Source organism: Mercenaria mercenaria, chromosome 7 (genome assembly GCF_021730395.1).
Source record: "Mercenaria mercenaria strain notata chromosome 7, MADL_Memer_1, whole genome shotgun sequence".
NCBI classification, from domain to species: domain Eukaryota; kingdom Metazoa; phylum Mollusca; class Bivalvia; order Venerida; family Veneridae; genus Mercenaria; species Mercenaria mercenaria.
The window spans coordinates 47,496,972-47,518,523 of NC_069367.1; the positions used below are offsets into that span (position 1 = coordinate 47,496,972).

General features: G+C 33.9%; 1 protein-coding gene across 2 annotated transcripts in view; it reads right to left on the reverse strand.

Moving 5' to 3' along the window:
- Window positions 1-614: 614 nt before the first annotated feature.
- LOC123555869 (arylsulfatase J-like) overlaps window positions 615-21,552 on the reverse strand; it is a 142,246-nt gene continuing 121,308 nt past the window's right edge. The window contains exons 8-9 of one of the 2 annotated variants that reach the window (XM_053548344.1): window positions 10,393-10,540; window positions 615-4,036 (exon numbers count right to left, since the gene is read on the reverse strand). In XM_053548344.1, the coding sequence (XP_053404319.1) occupies window positions 3,866-4,036; window positions 10,393-10,540 (319 nt within the window). In that variant the 3' untranslated portion in view covers window positions 615-3,865. Of the gene's footprint in view, window positions 4,037-10,388; window positions 10,541-21,552 lie in introns of both variants that reach the window. The other variant, XM_053548343.1, reaches the window with a different exon arrangement.

Here is a 21,552-nt window from a genome sequence, read left to right on the forward strand (position 1 = left end):
AAATGTGTCTAACAACTCTTGACGCTCTTTTGTAAAGTTAGTGTTAAGTTTATCTATTTCTGCTCTGACATGTAACTGATACATATTTTGTAACTTTTTCTTAGCTTCAATAATTTTGTCTTTTAGTTCTTCATGTTTAATGATACTATTATTTAATTCCTGTGTTTGCTTGTGTAAAATTTCTAAATCAACCCGGAATACTTCTTTCAACTGACTATCTGTCAAATCAGATTTGTTTTCAAGTTCTTTAATAGAATCAGTCATAGCTTTCATTTCTTTTTCAATTTTATCTTTTAACTCAAGCATAGCTTTTTCATTGTTTTTAAAGTCTTTTGTTATTTTTCAATGTTCTTTACTTCAGCTTCTAGTGTCTTTTTAATGCTTTTGTTATCTTCAAGATTATAGTCTTTTATTACACTTTGATTTTTTTTTTAAACACAAACCGTTTTGAAACTGCATATTTGGGTTTATCTGGATATCTTAGGTTGATTATTTCATTACCTCCCATATCTAATGCTCTGTTTATTCTGTTATCAAGTGCCTTATTTTTATGAAGATACGATTCCGGTTCCTTTTTAAGCTTTTTAATGTTTTTTAAGTTGCATAAACACTTAAATCAATATCAAATTTAACTTTCTTTATATTGTCAGGTTCACTTAATTAAAATATTTGTTTTACATCATTAAAAATTCCCTTTATATAATTATTATATAATTCCGGTAAAGTTTTGTCTTAAAAACTTCCTTGGTTTGTCAACATATAAGAAATCATATATTTGTTTTGTTGCATTAGCAAAAGAATCACGATTTACATTTTGCTCATTACAAATCATATCTTTTTCCATTTTACCTGGACTTTCAAAGAAGATATGTGTGAACAGTTAATTCGGATATCTTTTGGTGTCTTTTAGTAAAAAAAAACAACCAAAGACAAATGTCAAACAGGGAATGCCACGTACCAAAAACGCAGCCTCCCCAAAACCCACAGCACGCAAACGCGTGCACCACAAACACACACACACACATACACGCGCACACACAAAAAGCCAACACATTAGGACAAAACGAACAAACAAAGGAACACAGTGGGGCACCGCCTTGGAACGGTCAGTGGCAGAAACACCACTGAGGAGCTTAATCCAGCTTATGGTGCGCACCCAACCTCATTCTTACCCCCACCATGTTCCAAAGACACGGGACAGTGCAAATAAAAGTAATCCCCTCCAGGTGAATCTCTAACACACGTACTGGAAACAAAAAGGCATGACATGTAAAACACAAAAATGCTCGTGTATATAAAAAGCAAACTTTTAGAACCAAAAACGTATGTACTCAATGCCTTTTCAGAAGACAGAGCAACAAGAGAAACACCCTTAAGGGCCCGACGAAACAGGCCAGAAGACAGATATCAAGACAGTTAAGTCCTGGTAGGATTTAAAAACTGCTTACCATAGAGTCCTCCCCCTCTTCCGTCAGACACAATCAAAGAGGGAAGCGTAGTGTCCAACTGTAAACGGGTTGAACACTAAACATGCGGTATGTCTCAAAACAGTTGGGTCGTAACCTCTTTTAATAAAACGTTTCCTCTTTTAATAAAAAGTCTTACATTAAGTAAGACTGACTTAAATAAATAACAGAACAGTTTTTGTGACGTCCTTGAATAAAATATTTTGTTATTCATTTTGAAACTTTTTTTCTCCACATATAAAATCATCAAATATTACTACTATTTGTTTTTCTGATTCAAGTTCATTTACGTCAATTATTTCATTATTAGAATATTCAAGTATTTCATTTGGATCTACTTTAATTCTTTTAGCAATTTCATTTGAGAAATTAATTAAATCCTAATATTTAGATTGTATTAGGTTTTTAGCATACAGGTGTAATTTATCAAAATGTATATTAAGAGGTTTTCGAAGCATACGCATTAATGTATTTGTTTGTCCTGATCCGGAAGATCCACATATTAACATTTTAAAACATGAATCTGGCATGAAAAGATATTGCTTAATTTGCTTAAAGTTATTAGATTTATAACTTTTTGTACCATAATTAGGAATTTTCATTATATAATAATATTACATTATCTTTCATTATCTTATATTATTATATAAATGCTAGCAAAACTTAAAGAAATGAGAGAAATAAACAACATAGTTGAACAAAAAGTAAAAGCTAAAAGAGAAGAAATAATTGGAGAAATGTAAAGTGAAATTTATAACCCAATTACAGAAGGAATAAAAAGTCAAAAAGAAGAATTGTCAAGCCATTTAAAAGCATTGCCTGAAAATAAAGAACACTTACAGTCACTCGGTGATGAAATAAAAGACATACAAACATATCAAGGTTTACCGCAGCTATTCCAAGAACCGCTACCAATTACAGGGTCTCCTGGAGAAGATGAAAAATCTATAAGAGAACAAGAATATACACCAGTAGATTGGGAGGGGGGGGGGGGGGGGGGGGATGGGGGAGAGAGAAAAAAAACCTGTAAGATGGATACCTGGAGATAAATAAAAAAAATAGAAGATTATGGAAGAGAAAATATTGGAATAACTGAAAAACTGGTTCCGATAGCTAATGAATCAGAAAAATCTGAGGAATATGAAACAATAGAAGAATTTCCTGAAGCACTGGGGGCAAATTTAGATATATATATATCGACAACCCTCGTACACAATCTGCATATTAATGTCCTGATCATTGATCACCCGTGTACCTATTGTAAACGATAACGGATAGTGATCCAATAATTCATTGAATTTCATTATTTCAATGTTAACTATGCATGAAAAGTCACTTTCTCTTGATAGTAAGTAGTCAATTACGCTTCAACCATTATGCCTACAGAAGGTGTATGGCCCAGCACTCTCCAGGCGACCGTTACAAATCCTCGTTGCTGACCGTTTTGTTGGGAGTCTGCTGGGACATTGTCTCAATATTTGTATTTTGGTACATTGGCATTGTATGTGCAACTTGTTGATTCATGACTCCATTTAAGTTCTGATCTGTTATACTTTCGTTAAACTGATAGTATAAAGTACTATCGGGTGAAAACACACTATTGTCAAAGCAATTTTCGTCATATAAAGGTTGTGTAAATGGACCGTTATATGGATAATTTTGACAACAATCATTGTTACCTAAATTTACCACCGGAGATGTTCCCGTCGTCCTCTGCTCTTTGTTGGATTTGAATTATCACTGTCACTGCTTTTTTCCTTTTATCTTTTATTTTTGTTTCTTGTCATCATTCACATCGTCTAAAATGTAACTTGGTTTCCAACCGTCACATCCATATAAAATGTATATATCCAAGACTTCATAATCCAAGGCTATTTGCAAAATTATTTCATCGATTATAAATCTGACCACACTCATTTAGTTTGACCTTGACTTAATAATAATTATGATTAAACGCGATGTTTTCTTTCCACTACACTAAAAGGAAAAGCTTATTGAGCTGCTAAAGAATAAGCTGTAAATAGAGCAAGTATTAAATAACCAATCATGTAGCATTCGTATTTTCCTGTGTTCCGAAAATGACGGTGCAATAGCTTCATTTCACTTAAAATAAATCAGACTTTGTAGATGTTTTTCTTTCTATTGAGATAAGCGCTTGTTTTAATATCTAGCATCTATTAAATCCGAACCTACTTAGTTACTTTTTCTATCAGAAACGATAAATTATTTATCAGAAAATATCAACAATTACACACCAATAACTCGGCGTAACATCATTTAAAATTGAATTGAACAGTGATAAAGTACAATACACAATACTGAATGACTAGGCATAGATTGTAAAAGTTATAACCACGGTTCCCAAAACCCATTACGAATTCTAGGATTTGCTCGCCAGTCTATATCTGGTAATGGACACGGAACCATGCCTTTCCTGTAATGCTCGATTCTTTGAAGCATATTGTGTACTTTCTCCGGTAATAACCCAGATAAGTCATTGGTTTCATTTGGATCATCTTGTATATTGTACAGATAGATAGCATCTGTTCGCCTTGGAATTGGACCGATACCTGATAAAGACAAACTAGACATTTATAACTGTTTGTATGTTTTTATCAAGCAAAGCTGTTGAAGTATTATTATGTTAATTAGAAAACGTCGAAAATAATGTATTATAACTTCTATACTCATCAAGAATAAGTGACTTAGATATTTTAATAAACTATATTAATTGTCTGAATTTATTTGTTATAACACATTTTTTTTTGTATAAAAGACTACTTTGTTATAAACAGACAATTAGATGATACAAATGGCGGATATGAATAAACGCAAACCATTGTATATTAGTATACGTCTGTAGCGTATTTAATATTTATACTATATCACATTATATCGAATGATTGTAATTTACATATAAATTTAATATTTTGAAAGTTTTTGCATCCTCTTGTTGTATTTAGATCAAAACTGTACTAAACGTTTGTTCATAATTTTAAAAAATGTGTAATGGTGACTGTAATGCCCAAATTACAATATTTTCTATGGTATTTTTATAATTGGTGTAAATACTAGGAAGTCAGCGAAATATGCAAATAGATATATTTTAATATACTTTTATTCTGTTCTTGTAAAATTAGGTTAAACTGATCTAAAGGGTGGCAAGGGCTTTGTAAATAAATGCATATATACAAAATTAATGAAACGCAACTGAATGTTTTGTCTACTCTAGACAGGTTCATATCAGATATTTATTGCTTCTAATTTCCTGTCTACATTGTTTAAATGTTTTGTATATTTTGCCGCATGCCGACTAATATGTCCAAAGTTTTAACTAATGTTTGATGTTTCCCTTTGAACATGTACCATATGTATTTAATAATTACATAAGAAAGATTTTTACGTGGTAGGTAAAAGATAAGAAAATGAAGTACGTAATCATATGAAACATTTTGTACGAACATTGCGCAGTTATGATAGTGTTGAAATGTATATATAGAAAATTTAAGTTTCATACTTTCTTTTGTTACATGCTATAGAACGGAGATATTTTGATAATACAGGAATTACAAATATTGACAACTTTTCATATTTACAGTATTTGTAAAGTGATAAATCAACACGTAATTAAGTTTATGCTAAACATTAACTAAACGGATATAACTATAATTCGGATTTTGATATGAAACATACAGGAAACAAGAAACCAAAATGATACTCGACTGAAGTCTGTCAAAATGGCCATGAAAATAATTTCATCAAAGTATAAAGAAGGAAGCATATAGTTTAAAAAAAATCGATATTGAATGATTCATCCTGCGTTTATTGACAGCAGCGAAATTCAAGATCAGACATTACAATTGTGAATCATAACTAGAATGTTGATTAAGACATTGTACATCGGTATCAAACAATCTATACTATAGATCGCCGAAAGGGCAACAGGTAAAGAAAAATAAATAAACCCTAGTTGAAAATATTGACGATATATTTTGAAAAAGTACCAATTCTATGTTCGATTCTCGGCAAAGGTGATACAAAGGTTTACCAATGTGTACTGTTGAAAACAACGAAGTACGAATTATGTAAGATACGTTTAAATGAGGAAAAATCGGAAGGGTAAAATATCAGAAAGAACGGTATATCACGCCATGCATATCACTGGACAACAAGAAAGCATCATAAAGAAGGGGCGTACACATCAGTTACATAGAAATGGTCCGACAAGTTCATCACAAAGAATTGACGATCAGCATTTATCATTTTAAGAAAAACATTCTTTAGTTGTATGCGGCTTTGATCATAGAACAGCGTACAGATTAAATAGGAAGCACTTTACTTGATAGAAAGGGATGTAAGAATGACGTGGAATAAATTAGTTGTTTTCAACAGAAGGGCCCTCGGAATTTAAAGACAAAATTAGTATGTTGTGGACCTCCCGTTGAATTATACAACAGAAAGTATATGTCAGAAGAGTCCATCAATTTTATCTGAAATGAGGAAAAGGTGGTAAAATGTATGTACTTTTTACCCCAATTAAAAATGTCTGAAAAAAAAACAACGATTAGCTCTAAAGTTTACTTCGTAGGACTAGAATGACGCCCTGGCCTTCCATATATTTTGAAGTCAACAGATTTTGTATGTCGAGGAAGACCTAGTTATTGTCATATGCTGAGTTTGCGATCATACTAAATCCCTAACTGCCAAATGTAACAATGTCAAAATATTGCAAAATATGAAGTGGAAATTGTCATATTGTAAATGTTAATTGCAAACTGCGAAAGGTGGACCAACAAATGTTCGTTGCAATGAGTTTATTCTAAAAATGAACTGGGTATCTGTGGATGAATGAATCCTTTGAATGGTCATTGGCTCTTGATATATAATTTACTCGTCTATGCATCTTAGTGGAATTAGTTTCAATCAATCCCGGGTTCGTATCAGCAGTAGGACATGGTACCATTTTAAACAAGATATCTTTCTAGATAGTTCATCATTGAGAGGTAAAGAGCCTTAACTAAAACGAAAAATGAAGAATTTTAAAATATGCATTTATCATTCGATAATAAACATTACATATTTGCTTTTGGCAATTAGCATTAAGTACTCAGTATTTGGCATTTACCATTCGTATAAGTGTGACTGTGTTTTAATTTAGCGTTTTTAAAAATTTTTTCTCTGTCCAAAAAATGACATCATACTGACTACGGGCTGACCAGTCCAATAATTATTCTCTGAATTCTTAGCGCCAAGCGAGAAAGCTACTAGTACCATTTTTTTTACGTTTTAGGCACGGCAAGGTACGATGTTCCGTTAGGGCCAACGCCTGCTATCTATGGACGCAAAGCGCGAAGATACGACGCTACGAAGGCGAAGCGCGACAGTACAATGTCGATAATATGACAGCACGATGGCGAAGCGCGATTGTACGATGGTGACAGTCTATCGTACTGTCGCGCTTCGCCATTGTACTTTCGCGCTTCATAATCGCACTGTCGCGCTTCCCCATCGAACTGTCGCGCTTCACGATCGTAGTGTCACCATCGTACTGTGTCATCGTACTGTCGCGCTTCACCATCATTTCTCTGTTTATATTTGAACGATTTTGATTAAAACTTTATTGTATAGTATTGCCCACTCTGTCTAATGATCAAATAATTGGAACGCTTTTCGGCAGTGATATTATTGAAATGAATATCACCCGGCAGCTGTTATTCAAACGAATATTACCTGGGTATTTTTCAAATAAAGATCACCCGACAGAGTGTCACTCAAATGAATATCATCTGGCAGTATGATATAAAAAATGTAGTGTTCAAAATAATATCCTTTGGTCTTTGGCCATTTTACATTGTTTACTAGAGTTATAATAAAAATGAATATCAACCGACAGGGTGTAAGTTATAAACAAAATATCATAGTATTCAAAGATAACCTCTCAATGGAAAAATGAATAATAATATATTTACATGTAGTTAATTGTTTGTGAGAAAATGTTTAATCAGTTCTTGCATTTCAAGCCACGAAACGTTAAAAAAATTTATTGTCAGCTAAAAATAATAAAACAATACACTAATGTTTAAAAGTTGCTGATATCAAAGCTTATTGGTAAATTTTATACTAAAGTGTTAAATAGGTCTAGAATACAGTTGTTTGTTTTCGCTAACCCGACCGACCCTATATTGATACAACCAACCCTAAAGATTTTATTGAAAAAAAAGGATTCTGTTTTGTATATCTACGCTTAACAAAATCATTAATGAATTAATCCAAAGCACGAACCTCCGTCTGACGTCATGCCGACTAAGTAAATTGTTCTGCGCATGCTTGACAGGAAGGCGAGAATACGATGGTGAAGCGCGAAGGTGCGATGACAAAGCGCTACAGTACGATAGAAAAGTGCAGTAGAACGATGGTGACACTACGATGGTGAAGTGCGACAGTACGATGGCGAAACACGACAGACCGATGGTGACACTGCGCTGGTAAAGCACAACAGTACGATGGCGAAGCGTGACAGTTCGACGGCGAAGTGCGACAGTGCGATGGTAAAGCGCGGCAGTACGATCGCTTCACCATCGTTCTGTCGTGTTACTGCCATCGTACTTTCGCGCTTCGCCATTGTACTGTCCCGCTTCGCGATCGTACCATCGTACCTTCGCATTCCTAGGGAGCAGGCGCTGACCCTAACGGAAGACCGTAGCATGGAGCAAAACCACGATCTCTCCCACTCGAAGCCGGCGCTGTACCACTAGGTTACCGAAGAGGTTGCATTCGAATTAGTAAGTGAAAGTTTGAAATATAAACTGTCCTGATGATATCTGAATATATAATTAATGGCATTGAAAATGTATTTTCAAAGTAATCATACTTTAATATATAATAATATATATAATATTATGAATTTTGGTCATCCACGAAGCGTAGATTTCTGTTTTACAAAGGATTACATCCGTGGTTACATACACTTATTCTAACGGAAGTCTAAACCTTTCTTTTATGTACCCGGAACAAATAATGCTTAAACGATCGATTAAAACAAAAGGATGTTAATATGACAAATCTTGCACAAAAGGGCACTACCCTTCAAAAAGGGTTAATTTCATATACCAGAATGGGAATTATTTTCATTTTTTCAAAAAACCCGGCCTTAAAAACTCCCGCATGACAGCTTTTTTATTACTATTACTTTTATTTTATTTGTTGTTGTTAATGTACGGCCGTCTCTTTACTTTCCTCAAAAAGACCACTCACTGTAATGGGACTGATGACTGCGACCGTCGAAATACGAAACGTCGTCGAAATACAAAACGTGTCAGTTAAGCTATGGTAGCCAGAGCTCAGCCGATGTCCAAAATTAGATAATTTACCATGCGTTTCAAGAAAAAATCCTTGATATCAGAGTTGACAGATTCTTGTTCATTTGTAAACATTGTGAATAAAATAAACAGAATGTAAGAAGTACATGATAACTAGCATGATTTATAGTTTGTGCAGTCTTGCTTTAAGAACACTTTTTCTTTTCATTTTGACCAGTAAATGCAGTTTTAAGTACAGCATTTTCAATGAATAAATACATATTTACTATTTTCGCCCCATATACAAAAAATATCATTATTCAGTAAATCCTAACATGCTGTGATCAGAATATTATTCTGTAAAAATGTAATACCTTGGTGAAACAGATAAATGGCGATATTAAATCTAATTTTTGCACGAAGTGAAGCAGTGTGATATGTGGGCACTAAGCAGTCTTGTACTATTTAGCTGAAGCACATACACAAGTCATCCAGATAATCGCGATATCGTTAGAAGTGGCATTATGCACACGGTATCAACATGATCAATATACTGTAATTAGAAGCTAGATATACCGTTTGGAAATTAATATCGTCCGACTTGTATTATAAAATAAACGCTCGGGTATGTAGCAAATACGATAGAAAATTGCATCGGATACATTTCCTGTGGTAGCCATCCTGACACTTTGCTAAAGCGGCAGTAAAAGTGCAAATTTCTATCGCATAGGACAATAAGCAATACATGTGGCTTCGTTGATAACTAAGTATTAACAAAACTGATTACTTGGTTGCATCTGACACTAAAGGCGGTGTTCAGGTTATAGATAGTGTTGTTCCTAGTGAACGTATTCGTCATAAGGGGAGTATTGTAGTGATAATTCGGGGTCAAAAACCCTTGTTAATTCTGAACAAATTTGTTTCCGTAGACAACGCGCTCGTCCGTCTGAAAAAATGCAACTCTGCAACAGTTCTATACCTGGTACAAAATAGGTTATACATAGTTTCTTAAGTGAAGTTCCTATATAAACCATTTTAATCAACTGAGAATATCGAAAAGCTAAAGGGGAAATGCAAAATTTGGCAACATTTCATACTAGAAAGAACAAGGTAAATTAATAATGAAAAAATATCAAAATCGGACTACAAACGAAAAAAAGATATAGCCATCTGAATACCAACTATAGTATGTAATAAAAACAGCAGTCATTTTGAGCACAGTGACATCGTCATTCTTTCTCAATAATGGGCATTACCACATATGGTAATTAGTAAGTAACTATTGATATTTTGAGGGCTATAATATAATGCGAACCTGAGGTTGTATGTATAAGTGTATACCTTAACTTTAAGCTCCGTGTTCGATTGTATCTAACATAATACATGTATTGCCATCAATACCATATTTGGTAATGTCTATATAAGGAAAGAAGAACGATGACGTTACTGTGCCAAAAATGACTGCCGTTTCATTTAGCTACCAATATCTTAATTACCTTATCTTTGTTGTTTGAAGTCAGAAATCTTTTCGTCAGTTAATAGATTTCATTTAACTTTTTCTATTACAAACACACAATTGCGAGAGAATGCACATGCTTCTCTCTCTTAGAAACTATATATTTACCTACGTCTCCTGTCATAAGTTTCCAGTCTCCAATTCTGATTGACGATCGTTTGGTTGCATTTAAAATGTTGTCGTTAACAGGGTCGACTTTACTCCCGTCTTTAGGTAGAATGTCATGGAGTATTTCTGAGCGGGTACTTTGCATACCATACCTGGTAATAGAAATCATTGTTTAGCTGAACTGTTACATAATGTATTTGAAACTTTAACTAAAACCGTGGATACCCTTATAGTGTTGTCCTACAGAGATTTTATCAGTATTTCTATCAGTAAGAACTAAACGTATCGTATCTGATATTAGAATGTTGCAGTATAACTAACTGTGAAACGTATTTGAGACGTAAAGTAGGTCTTGAGAGAAATAGAGAGAGAGTCATAACGTTTTATATTAGTAGTTTTTTGTTTGCTATTTTGCCAAAAAGTGCAAAATACAGCTATGGCCGAACCAATTTTGCCATATCTTAAAGCATGGTTATGTATTTGAACAATTCATAAATACTCTTGTCACTTGTAACACTATTTTTTTTGCGTCTCAGGAGTACAAGAATCTTTCACTGGTTAAAGGTGAGTACTGAAATGTCTTGCTCGAGGGTAACTGTTCAGGCGGTAACGAGGCTTTGTTGAGTTACCGTGAAAAACTTACCTTAAAGCTAGGTATATCTATCAGCCCCTTAAACTGGTGATATATTTCCGTTTTCTTGTATGCCCTATTCTTTAATTAAGAGAAGAAACAAAACAAATGCTTTTCTTCTAGGCACTATTTCATTATAGTAGCGTATGAATTCAACCATGAATACATTTCAGCACGTGAGTCATCTTACAGTCCGGGCAAAACACTGGAATATCCTGACATGTGTGAAATGCAAGAATAAGGGTTTACAAGGCACAGAATCAGCCCACGTTTCATTCATGGTTACTGTTTATCTTTAATGCACGGAGCGTCTTGCAGCGAAGATTACGTCACTATTTTAAAGAAATTTGATTTAAATCACAAGGGCCTTGTTTTATGTTATATGCATCTTTATTTAATTTTCTTTTTATAATATTAACAGAAATAAGGACTGCCATGATTGAGCAGTCAAGAAATTCCTAGTTTCTTAGAGACGACCTATTTTACGTGTCAAAGGTCAGTCAAAATGCAAACGGCCACCATATTGTGTGGAAAAATATCCAGTTACGATACACTTAAGTTACTAAAATTAACTCGTTATCCGTACAAACGACTGAATAGGTAGGCTAAAACTGTTATGCGAGATGTAACAAGTAATCTTAAGTCAGAACGGAAACTACTACATAATCTTTATATTATTGTTTTTATACCGTATACTCGTATGGTCATATCAATTAAAATAAAAAAAAGTCTTATGAAAATAGTATTTTATCTTTTTTTCGAATCTTGTTTAGTGTTGTAGTAACATGTTTATTGTTAACAAAATGCCACTCATAATACTTCCAAAGAATCACCCTACAAATTTTATTCACATGTGACAAAAGGGGCAGACAGTATAATTAAACACAAGGATAGCTTTTAGAAAAGCTAGAAAGTGGATCACTTAGCCCATGTTATGAGAGGTCAGGGATGGATCTTAAAGATATATGCCATTGAAAAAGGGTGCACAAGGTCGTGCGTACAATCCCTGACAAAAATTCCTTCAAAAATGTATGTTGACAGCGCTACATTTGTCGGTTTTCGCATTGTTGATTTTTTCCGCTGGGTTTTGCGTCACACCAACAAAATTTAGGACATAATGGCGATTTTTCAGCTTTTGATGGCAGATTAAGACACCGGGTACCCTGTCGGGCATTATTTCATCAAGGAATGGAACCTATCTAGAACTACAGACCTTCTGTAAGTCACCTGGATGGCTTCCTGACATGAAAGAATGTTACTACCATTTCACCAATAAATTAGTTACATATTAATCTTTTTAACGCACTTATTTACAAAATATTGTCTTAATTTAATGCTTTTATTTATCTATCTTTTTTTTCTTATTTATCAGACATTCTCTTTTATTTAAAAAAATGCGATAGCACGCGCCGTTGAAAATATTTAATGAAATTCCAATAATCTTTAAACTTAAAATTTGAATTGTTCTGTACATGTCATAAATATTTATATTTTCAAAAAACGTTTAATTATTGTGAGATACAACTATTGATACAGTACATTTTGTGTCATTCTTGAACTTTCTATACATTTCCTGTACATTTTTTTGAGTGGGTCGGGGCGCTGTTTAGGATGTTTCGGTTGACCCCCTTAACGGCGATACATTGCATCTTGGTATTGTGCTATATATTTTTCCAATTGTTTCACGTGAGTCTGCCTGAATTGATATGGTAAACATTAATTACATGTGAGCCAACATATATTCTTTAATGATCTTTGACAGTCCTTAATAATTTCGGTTATTCTAACCAGCAATCATCTACACTTTATAGGTAAAAAGTTAAAATTTCTAATTAATAAATATAACGCTAATTTCATAACAAGGTTGTTTTTTTGTCGGTGACAGAAAAAAAAACCCTTTACACGTTTTTAAATAGCAATATCGGTATAAAATAAAGGAAACAACGGCAAATTAATTTACCTTTTTTCTGTCTCAGATCTAGGACAACATAAAAGAGCTCGAACTATCCAGGCCTTTGACTTTATGCCCGTGATCGCTTGAGATATTTAGTGACGTCATATATTGTATGACAATTAATTTCAGCGTTTGAAAAGGTGGCTTGTTTCATTTGTAAAGAAGACTATTTTCTAAGAAGGCTGACGCAGTTAATAATTTTGTATCGTACAGGTATTTTTCTTGGATTATGCATTTGAAATATACTGTGATTAAATATATTGTTTCATATGCATAGTATAGTTATGCCCCTGGAATTTTTCGAAGCCCTGCCGCTGATTGACTGGATCAATTTTCTGATGATTGGTTTTCTGTGTGAAACTTCTGACTTGTAAGATGTGCACTGAAATAGACGTCGATTTGAATGACCTAAAGGAATTACGATTGAAGGAATTTTAAACAGTGAATAATTAATTAATGGCGGGATTCTTTCGTGCAAAGTAAGGTATCTTTCTTATTTTCATTTTCGCATTATTCACAATTTTTATTTGTAGATTATATTCCAAACTCAATCTGTTTTGTTTTTTAACGCAGGAACAAAGTTAAATTCTATGTGTAAAAAATAAATGTGAAACGTCCCCGAGGACTGTATGTGTGTGTGTGTGTGTGTGTGTGTGTGTGTTTTTCGAAACATAGCACGTGATGTCTCCCGTAAATCTACAAAATAGAGAATATTTGGCAATGGCGACCAGAAATAAACAACAGCGAATTTCCATAGCGAAAACAAAATTCAGTCGCGCGGGAAATCTAGATAATTGTTGCAAAAATTCTTAAAATTCCTGAGGGTGACCATTCTAAAGTCTAAAATTAGGTGAGACAGACCTTAGGATCTTTTTATCAGGGACTGTTTTCGACTTCATCATGGAAGCATATTTTGCACCGACTTACTTCTACATACAGTATAACACAAAAGCCTCAACTTACAAGCATTAAAGTTACCTGGTTTATGTAATCATCTTAAAGTGTTTTATTTCTTAAAGGTATATTAGATCCTAATTTCATATTTCAAAACAATATGTCTTCACATAGTGTATGTAAATATAAAATTGACAAGTTTATGTTTATAAACAGTACTATGCATTATGTTTGAAATAGTACACACTGTATACATGTACACATGAACACAGTAAAAATGTGTACTACCACTAAAAACCTGCCTGTTCTCGTTAACAATCAACTGATTCTGCATGATATTTAATTATGAATATAATATAACACTAAATGCAAACTTAATTGATATATTAATAAAGATCAATAGATTTGATGAGGATTTTATACATTTGAAGTAAATATGTAAAGGTAACAAGCTTTAGTAAAAATGGCAAAATTTTAAACACATACCGCTAACAGTTTATTTGAGTACTGACATTTAAGATTAACTAGTTCTAATAAGGTCAAAGGGTGCCATTTATTTTACTAACATGCGCTCAAAATGGAAATATACTATCACAAGAAATGGAGTCCTTTAACAACAAGTTACAACAAATTTATTCAAAATATCTGTAAGTAATTTGTCGAATGGATTTTTTCGTTTCTTAAATAAATCTCAAACCGAATATAAAACATTGCAAAATGTTATAAACTGTAGATTAAATAAATGCAGATGACAATCTTTACTTATTAAATCAATAAATCAAGGACATTATCTTATTATGTCCCTTTTGTGAAAACTCGCGTATTATTTGTATCTACTTTAAAGCGAACTGTAATCATAATTATTAGATTGTATGCGTGGAAAAAGTTGAGCACATACCGTCCATATGCGTACACCTTTCGATCAAGTTAACAGAGTATAATATTAAGTATTCAATCTGACTAAATTACTCGATCACCCTAAATGTAAGAACTGATGATGGCCCATTCACTATCATCTGCTATATAATCGGATTTCCGTTATTGCTATTTTTATTTCCACCAATCAGAGGACTCGTTTCAACAAACGGATGGCTTACACTTTAAAATGGCGTCGATTAACGAAAACAACCTGTGTTAGAGAAAGCAAAACTGTATAAAACATTGTCGTCATAGAAGTTATAACATATTTGAAATTGGAATCCCAGGCTTAATAGAAGTTCTAAACTCGGAAATAAACCAAAACGCCATTATTGCAGTTAAATATATCTTAAATGGTGTTAAATGATACGTTAAGGCTTAAAAATCTCACATTTCTTATATTTTATGACTTAATACCCAATGTTCGACAAAATGGACACATCTTAGGAACTAGGAAGTGCTGCTTCTCACATGTTGTCATCGCATATGTCTCAATTATTGAAATTAGCCTGTTTTGTTTTGACTTAAATTGAATTAACAAATATCTTGACGAGTAAATGCATCCTGATTCAAAAATCCATGAATAATGTAATAAAATGCAAATAACTGCTTATAAAGGGCTACATTTTGCATATTTTTCTCAGGTGGACGTGACCTGTGTTAGATGCTCATTTCTCCAGATTTTCTATATATTATTATAAAGAAACTAATCGTTATGAAAAGCCAATCGTTGTGAGATTGGTTGCCAATTCCGAAAACAATTCAAACATTAAAGTTTTCTTATAGTCCAATCACTAGCAAATCAAATGTACCCCTACGCAGGTCTAGACACAAGTAATTCACATATAATTAGTTCTTAACTTTCTTCATATTTTCATGCCCTTTCTTTATAGCACGTTTTCTTATGTATTAATTTCTCTCGAGATTGCATACTGTCACAAGTTTGGTAAAAACGGCGGCTTAATATCTTGATGTTTCGAAAGCTGATATTGAATGAAGCAAAAAGGAGAAAATTGAGTGGGTTGTATTTAATGAAGTTAAAACCACTTTTTCTGTTTCTTTTTCTAAAGTTACCGTTCATTGTCATCAAACAATAGAATACACATTTATTATGAAGTAGAAACGATTCCTATCACACTAGTTTTATGGCATCAATTAAAATATTGTTTATATGTTTAGTGTACAGACAATGACTAAATTATGAAATTGACCTGTAACGACAATTAAAAGCATATCTTAGATAAATATATTTAATTGTTGCAACAAAAATGTACGATTGTTCTTCTTGTTGTAGCGGTGGCGAGTGCAATGATGAAACATCCACTTAACTTTTGATTTGCTGAACGATTCTCGATTCACGCTTCCCAATTACGTATCAGATGACCAGTTGGTCTAGTGGTACGCTTAACTTTGACTGTCAATGCGAGGCCCGGGGTTCGCATCTCGGTCCAAGCGCTGAAAATGTCTTAAGTACTGTTCACTTCTTCTTTCTCATAACCAGAGGCCGGTACTGGTTCTTCCCATAAAAGACGGCATTGTGTGTATCGGTCCCACTGCGTTAGCAGGACATGTCTTCATCTAACATCTCTCTTTCACTGTTCATGGGTTTTTCTATAGCTCTGTCCCTCTGGTTAGATCTCTCTGTGTCTGTACTTGCGCCCTGACTGGCTGGCTTGGTATGTAAACCGCTTTTAAACGTTTTTGTCATCAAATAGGCGTTATGTTATATCAAATGTTATTTTACATAATATATCACTTAATTGGACGATCGAAAAAAAAACATCGTTGCTGAAACGGTTAGCGAACACAATTCTCTATGAAAGAACTGTATAACGAACTGTATATACGTGACGTATAGCGAACAGGACTGGGAGAAGTTTGAGTTGCGACATTGTTGATTGGTTCAATTGCTGTTGTATCAGTTGTATTTACGTATTTTGTATCCAATAATTATTATTTTGCTTGTCGTAAATCGCATTTAAATAGATATTTAAAATGTTTGCTATTTTACATATAATAGGGTTAAAACAAAAAACTAATTATTCAAACTTTACATCAATTGAACATCAAATTAATATAATATTTTCGCACATCAGTGAGGAATTAATAAGTTTGAATAGTTTAGTAACGACAGTGATGCTTAAAATTACGTACTAAGTTCATTATAAACAAGCGAAATGTCATGTTAGGACATACAAATGTGTTCATTATAACCACATTTTCGCTATATCCGAGTTGATTTTATCCGCGTGTTTTCTATGTAAAATATATAGGGGAACATCGGGCCAGAACCAGTTCATTATATCCGAGATTTCCTTTTATCCGATTCGATTCAAGGGTGTTTTACTGTGTACAGTTCTTTTTTTGAACTTGGAATGTGAATATGAATAGAGCATAAATTGAGTGTTTGCTTGAATTTTTGTTTGAAAAAAATTAGTGTATATGATAGAAATGACATTCACTGGTATATATCTGTTTCAACATATATGCATACTGTATAACTTTAGTTTACTCTGGTACTCACACAATTAGCAGATAGGAGTGGCATTATAGTTTTTGTTCAATACGTAGCAGGAGTAGAGTATAAACTGTAAAGTGATATATTAAGATGTCTGCAACCATTGAAGTTCAAGCAGTTGACTCATAATTTGATCTTAGCATTGTTCGTAAATGTAGTGCGTGTCATGGCTTCCCTCTGTACCTTGAATACTATTATTAACAGACATTCAGTCAGTGCAAGAAAACTAATTTACTGAAACGGAGAATACGTGAAATTCCATATGTGAAATAATTAACATGCCTGCCCAAACAAAAAAAAAGAACCAATACACACTGTCAATAAACGCTCCCAAAACCATGTTCCACAAGCGGGTTGTTAGTCCAATAAACACCGTCAAAACCATGTTCCATATGCAAATGAGCTAAATGATTGCTATTAACATAAATGTGTCATTTAACAACACACTTATTGAGCGCATAATAACCGCAAATGGATCACATAATAGAGCGCTAATGGAACGCATAGCGGATCTCTTAATAGAACGCATAATAGAGCGCTAATGGAACGCATAGCGGATCTCTTAATAGAACACATAATAGAGCGCTAATGGAACGCATAGCGGATCTCTTAATAGAACGCATAATAGAGCGCTAATGGAACGCATAGCGGATCTCTTAATAGAACGCATAATAGACCGCTTAATGGAACGCATACTAGATCACTTAATGGAATGCATAAGAGACTGCTCAATGGAAACAGTTACATTCCATAAAATTTTTGAATTCTATTAAACACGTATTTTATTGAAATCTTTGAAAACTCACAACATAAACATGCATCTTAATTGTATACTGAGTTGTATGCATTAAGAAAATACCTGTAATATGCATATAAACTCTTGTGAATCATAGAATATAAATAATACAACATCCGCCATTTCTCCGTTTTCTTTCTTTCTATTATATAACATACTATTGGTATCATGTTTTGCGAGCAGAGAGCCGAAAATTACGTATCAATTGAATAAATGATGTCTCAATATTAGACTTTACAAAGGTATGCCTTGCTAATTTTTTTAGGGGTTGCACCCCTCTCTCTGGAGCTGTCCATGGGGTCAACTACTTGAATCTTAGATATGTAACTCCAGGCAGAAGAATGTATATAGACAGGTCTACAAGAATTTGGTGCCTATTTCTCATTGAATTGTACCTCCTCATTTATAAATTTTGTATCGTACACAAATGCGGCGACTTCATTGAATGGCTCGTGGTACTGTATGATGTACAATTCGATGATAACTTAAAGGCAGTATATATTTACAGCAATCTGGATAAATTTTACACATAATCTATGAATTTATAGATATTTCAATTTGTAAATCAACAGGTCAAGTGAATGAAAACTGCTGAAATTACATCCTTTATGAAATTCTCTCTTATCTTCAGCTTGTACGAGCACACCGCGTGCTTACATTTTGATCATGCGTTCCTAATTTGTCCCTGGTAAAATGGCCGCAAGCGTGTGTGTGCTTAAGGATGCTCGTATCCAAATTTTATCCCAATAAAACCAGAATACTGCTTAATTCGCGCAAGCATAATTTACAATAAGCATGCGTGCTCTTATCCTACAAGAAGCAAGCGCAATGTTAAGTATCATATTTTAACTTTGAAGTCATTATATTATACCGTATATATATTCAATATTTTAAATATGCAAGGAAATCAAAATTTCACAAACATTTAATGATAAAATAAAGACAACTTTTAATCTTGTTTGCATCAAAATAAAAATATCATCACATTGTTTATACATTATTTGTGCATATAAATATAAGTTTATATACAGTAAAATGTAATCTTAAAAGTTCACATTCCTTTGTAGGACATCATTAATGATGGCTTATATATATATTAACTTTTTCTCACACAATGAAATCAAAATGATCTACAGTAGTTTTAATTGCAACAAGAGTGCCAGAATGCCACAATACACGCCCGTCACAGCAAATTAGCAAATGGCATCTGTATTTGCAAATGGAATTTTAATTTTGTGGTTGTTTAGTAATTATTATAATTCTTTTGTTTTTCAAAGTCCATAAAAAACTCCTTACTAGGAAGAAATACCTTAAATACACCTAAAATTTGAAAGTAACATCTATGTTGTACCACAGAAAAGTGGTCTTGGATTTTCCCTGCGGTCAATAATAAAAAAGTTACAATATTAGTTATTTATAGTAACAACTAACACAAAAAATATTACAAGGTAGAGATAGGTCAAAATACTACTCAAAATTGGACATAACATGCATGTTGGACTGCAGAAAAGTGGTCTCGATTTTCCCTACGAATAGTAATGAAAACTTTACAATATAAGCTATAAATATTAACAACAAAGGGAAGTAATTCTAAAGAAAGGACCTGCGCATGACACTACGTCTCATGATTGTGTACAATTGTGCCAAGTAACATCAAAATCCCCCAATGCATGAAAAAGAAATGCTCCGGACAAAGTCATTCTTGCATCTGATCTTTGGCCTCTAAGTGTGACCTTGACCTTAGACCTAGGGACTTCCGCATTACACTCCGTCTCTTGGTGGTTCAACATTTGTGCAAAGTCCTTCTATGTCTTAGTGTGACTTTGACCTTTAGACCTCGGGACCTGATTCTTGCGCATGACAATCCGTCTCATGATGGTGAACAATTGTGCCAAGTTTCAACAAAATCCCTCCATGAAGAAGATATGGGGCGTTCCCATAATACGTCCCGTTTTCAAACGGTCGTATACAAAACTAAACAATGCAGTTCTTTACGTAATTCATAAAGATTAAAATTCATAATGGACAAAAAATTGTTAGTTATGTTTCATCATCATGACTTAATGAGTCTATGTTTTTCATTGATACATATAGTACACTCTTGTTATACATCACTGACATATATCAGATCATTATGTTAAACTGCAGTAGAGAAAATTAGGTGCCTTCCAGTAGTGGACTTTGTGTAACGGATTTGCCTTCATAAAAGTTTTTTTTTGTAACAGTTATTTTTGTTTTGTTAACTTTTCAAAGTGGTGTTTCAGTAAGCTTGATCGCGCGCGTTTAAGATGAAGCTCTTATGGACGCACGGCAGGAAATGAGTACTTGTTTGAAAAATTAAGATTTAATGGATATTTAGGGTGTACAAGCACATGCATAGCAATGCGCTTAAAATAAGATCGCAGTGCGCTTAATTAAGCTGCGCTCAAGCAAGCTACGTTCAAGCTATATTTAAGCTCGCGGGAACTACGTACGACCGAAAAATAAGAACGCGACGTGCTTGACTGAAGCACGTACGCTCTAAATTTCAGTGCGTAAAGGCTAGAATCAAGCTCGCCGGGACCACGTGCAGTCTTCAACGAAGATCGCGACGTGCTTGATTTATGCTTGTATTTTATTCGTAAGCTCTTGATATAAGTTCGCATATGGCCTTGTTTAGCACATACTAGCTCATCGCGTGCTCGTGATCATTCCAATTATGATCATATTTTAAGGTAGCAGCATGCTCGTCACGAGCGCGTAAATCAATCTGAAATAAGCTCAGTAAACCTTCATTAAAACTGACGTTCGGTCATATTATGAACATTACAACATAGCCTTTTTTAAAAACTATCTTAAAAATGCGAAATCAAGTACAAATTGTGTCCGAGTCGGAAACTGAACCAGGACTGCCTTGGAAATAAAGTTTTCCTACATTCTTTCCCAATACACCATGGAGGAATTCGTACTTAACGACGGCCGTTACATATAAAGCTTTATAGTTAAGGCAGTTTATCCCTGGTACCCCGTTACATATACAAACGCTTTTCAATTTAAAATGGAAGGAATACTAGAAGGAACTGTTATTTGATTTAACGTCACACCGACACATGATAGGTCATATGGCGACTTTCCAGCTTTAATGCTGGCGGAAGACCCCAGATGACCCTCCGTGCATTATTTCATCACGAGCGGGAACCTGGGTAGAACCACCGACCTTCCGTAAGCCAGCTGGATGGCTTCCTCACATGAAGAATTCAACGCCCCGAGTGAGGCTCGAACCCACATCGATGAGGGGCAAGTGAACAACCTTAACCATTCGGCCACGGAGGTCCCTAGAAGGAACTAACCCTCATGTGTTTCCATGTCATATAATCTATTAGTAACTTAGTTCCAATGCCTACTTAAGAAATATAGCAACAATTTCCTGATATTTCTAACAATTTTCTCTTTGTTTCATTTTTGTTGTCGTAA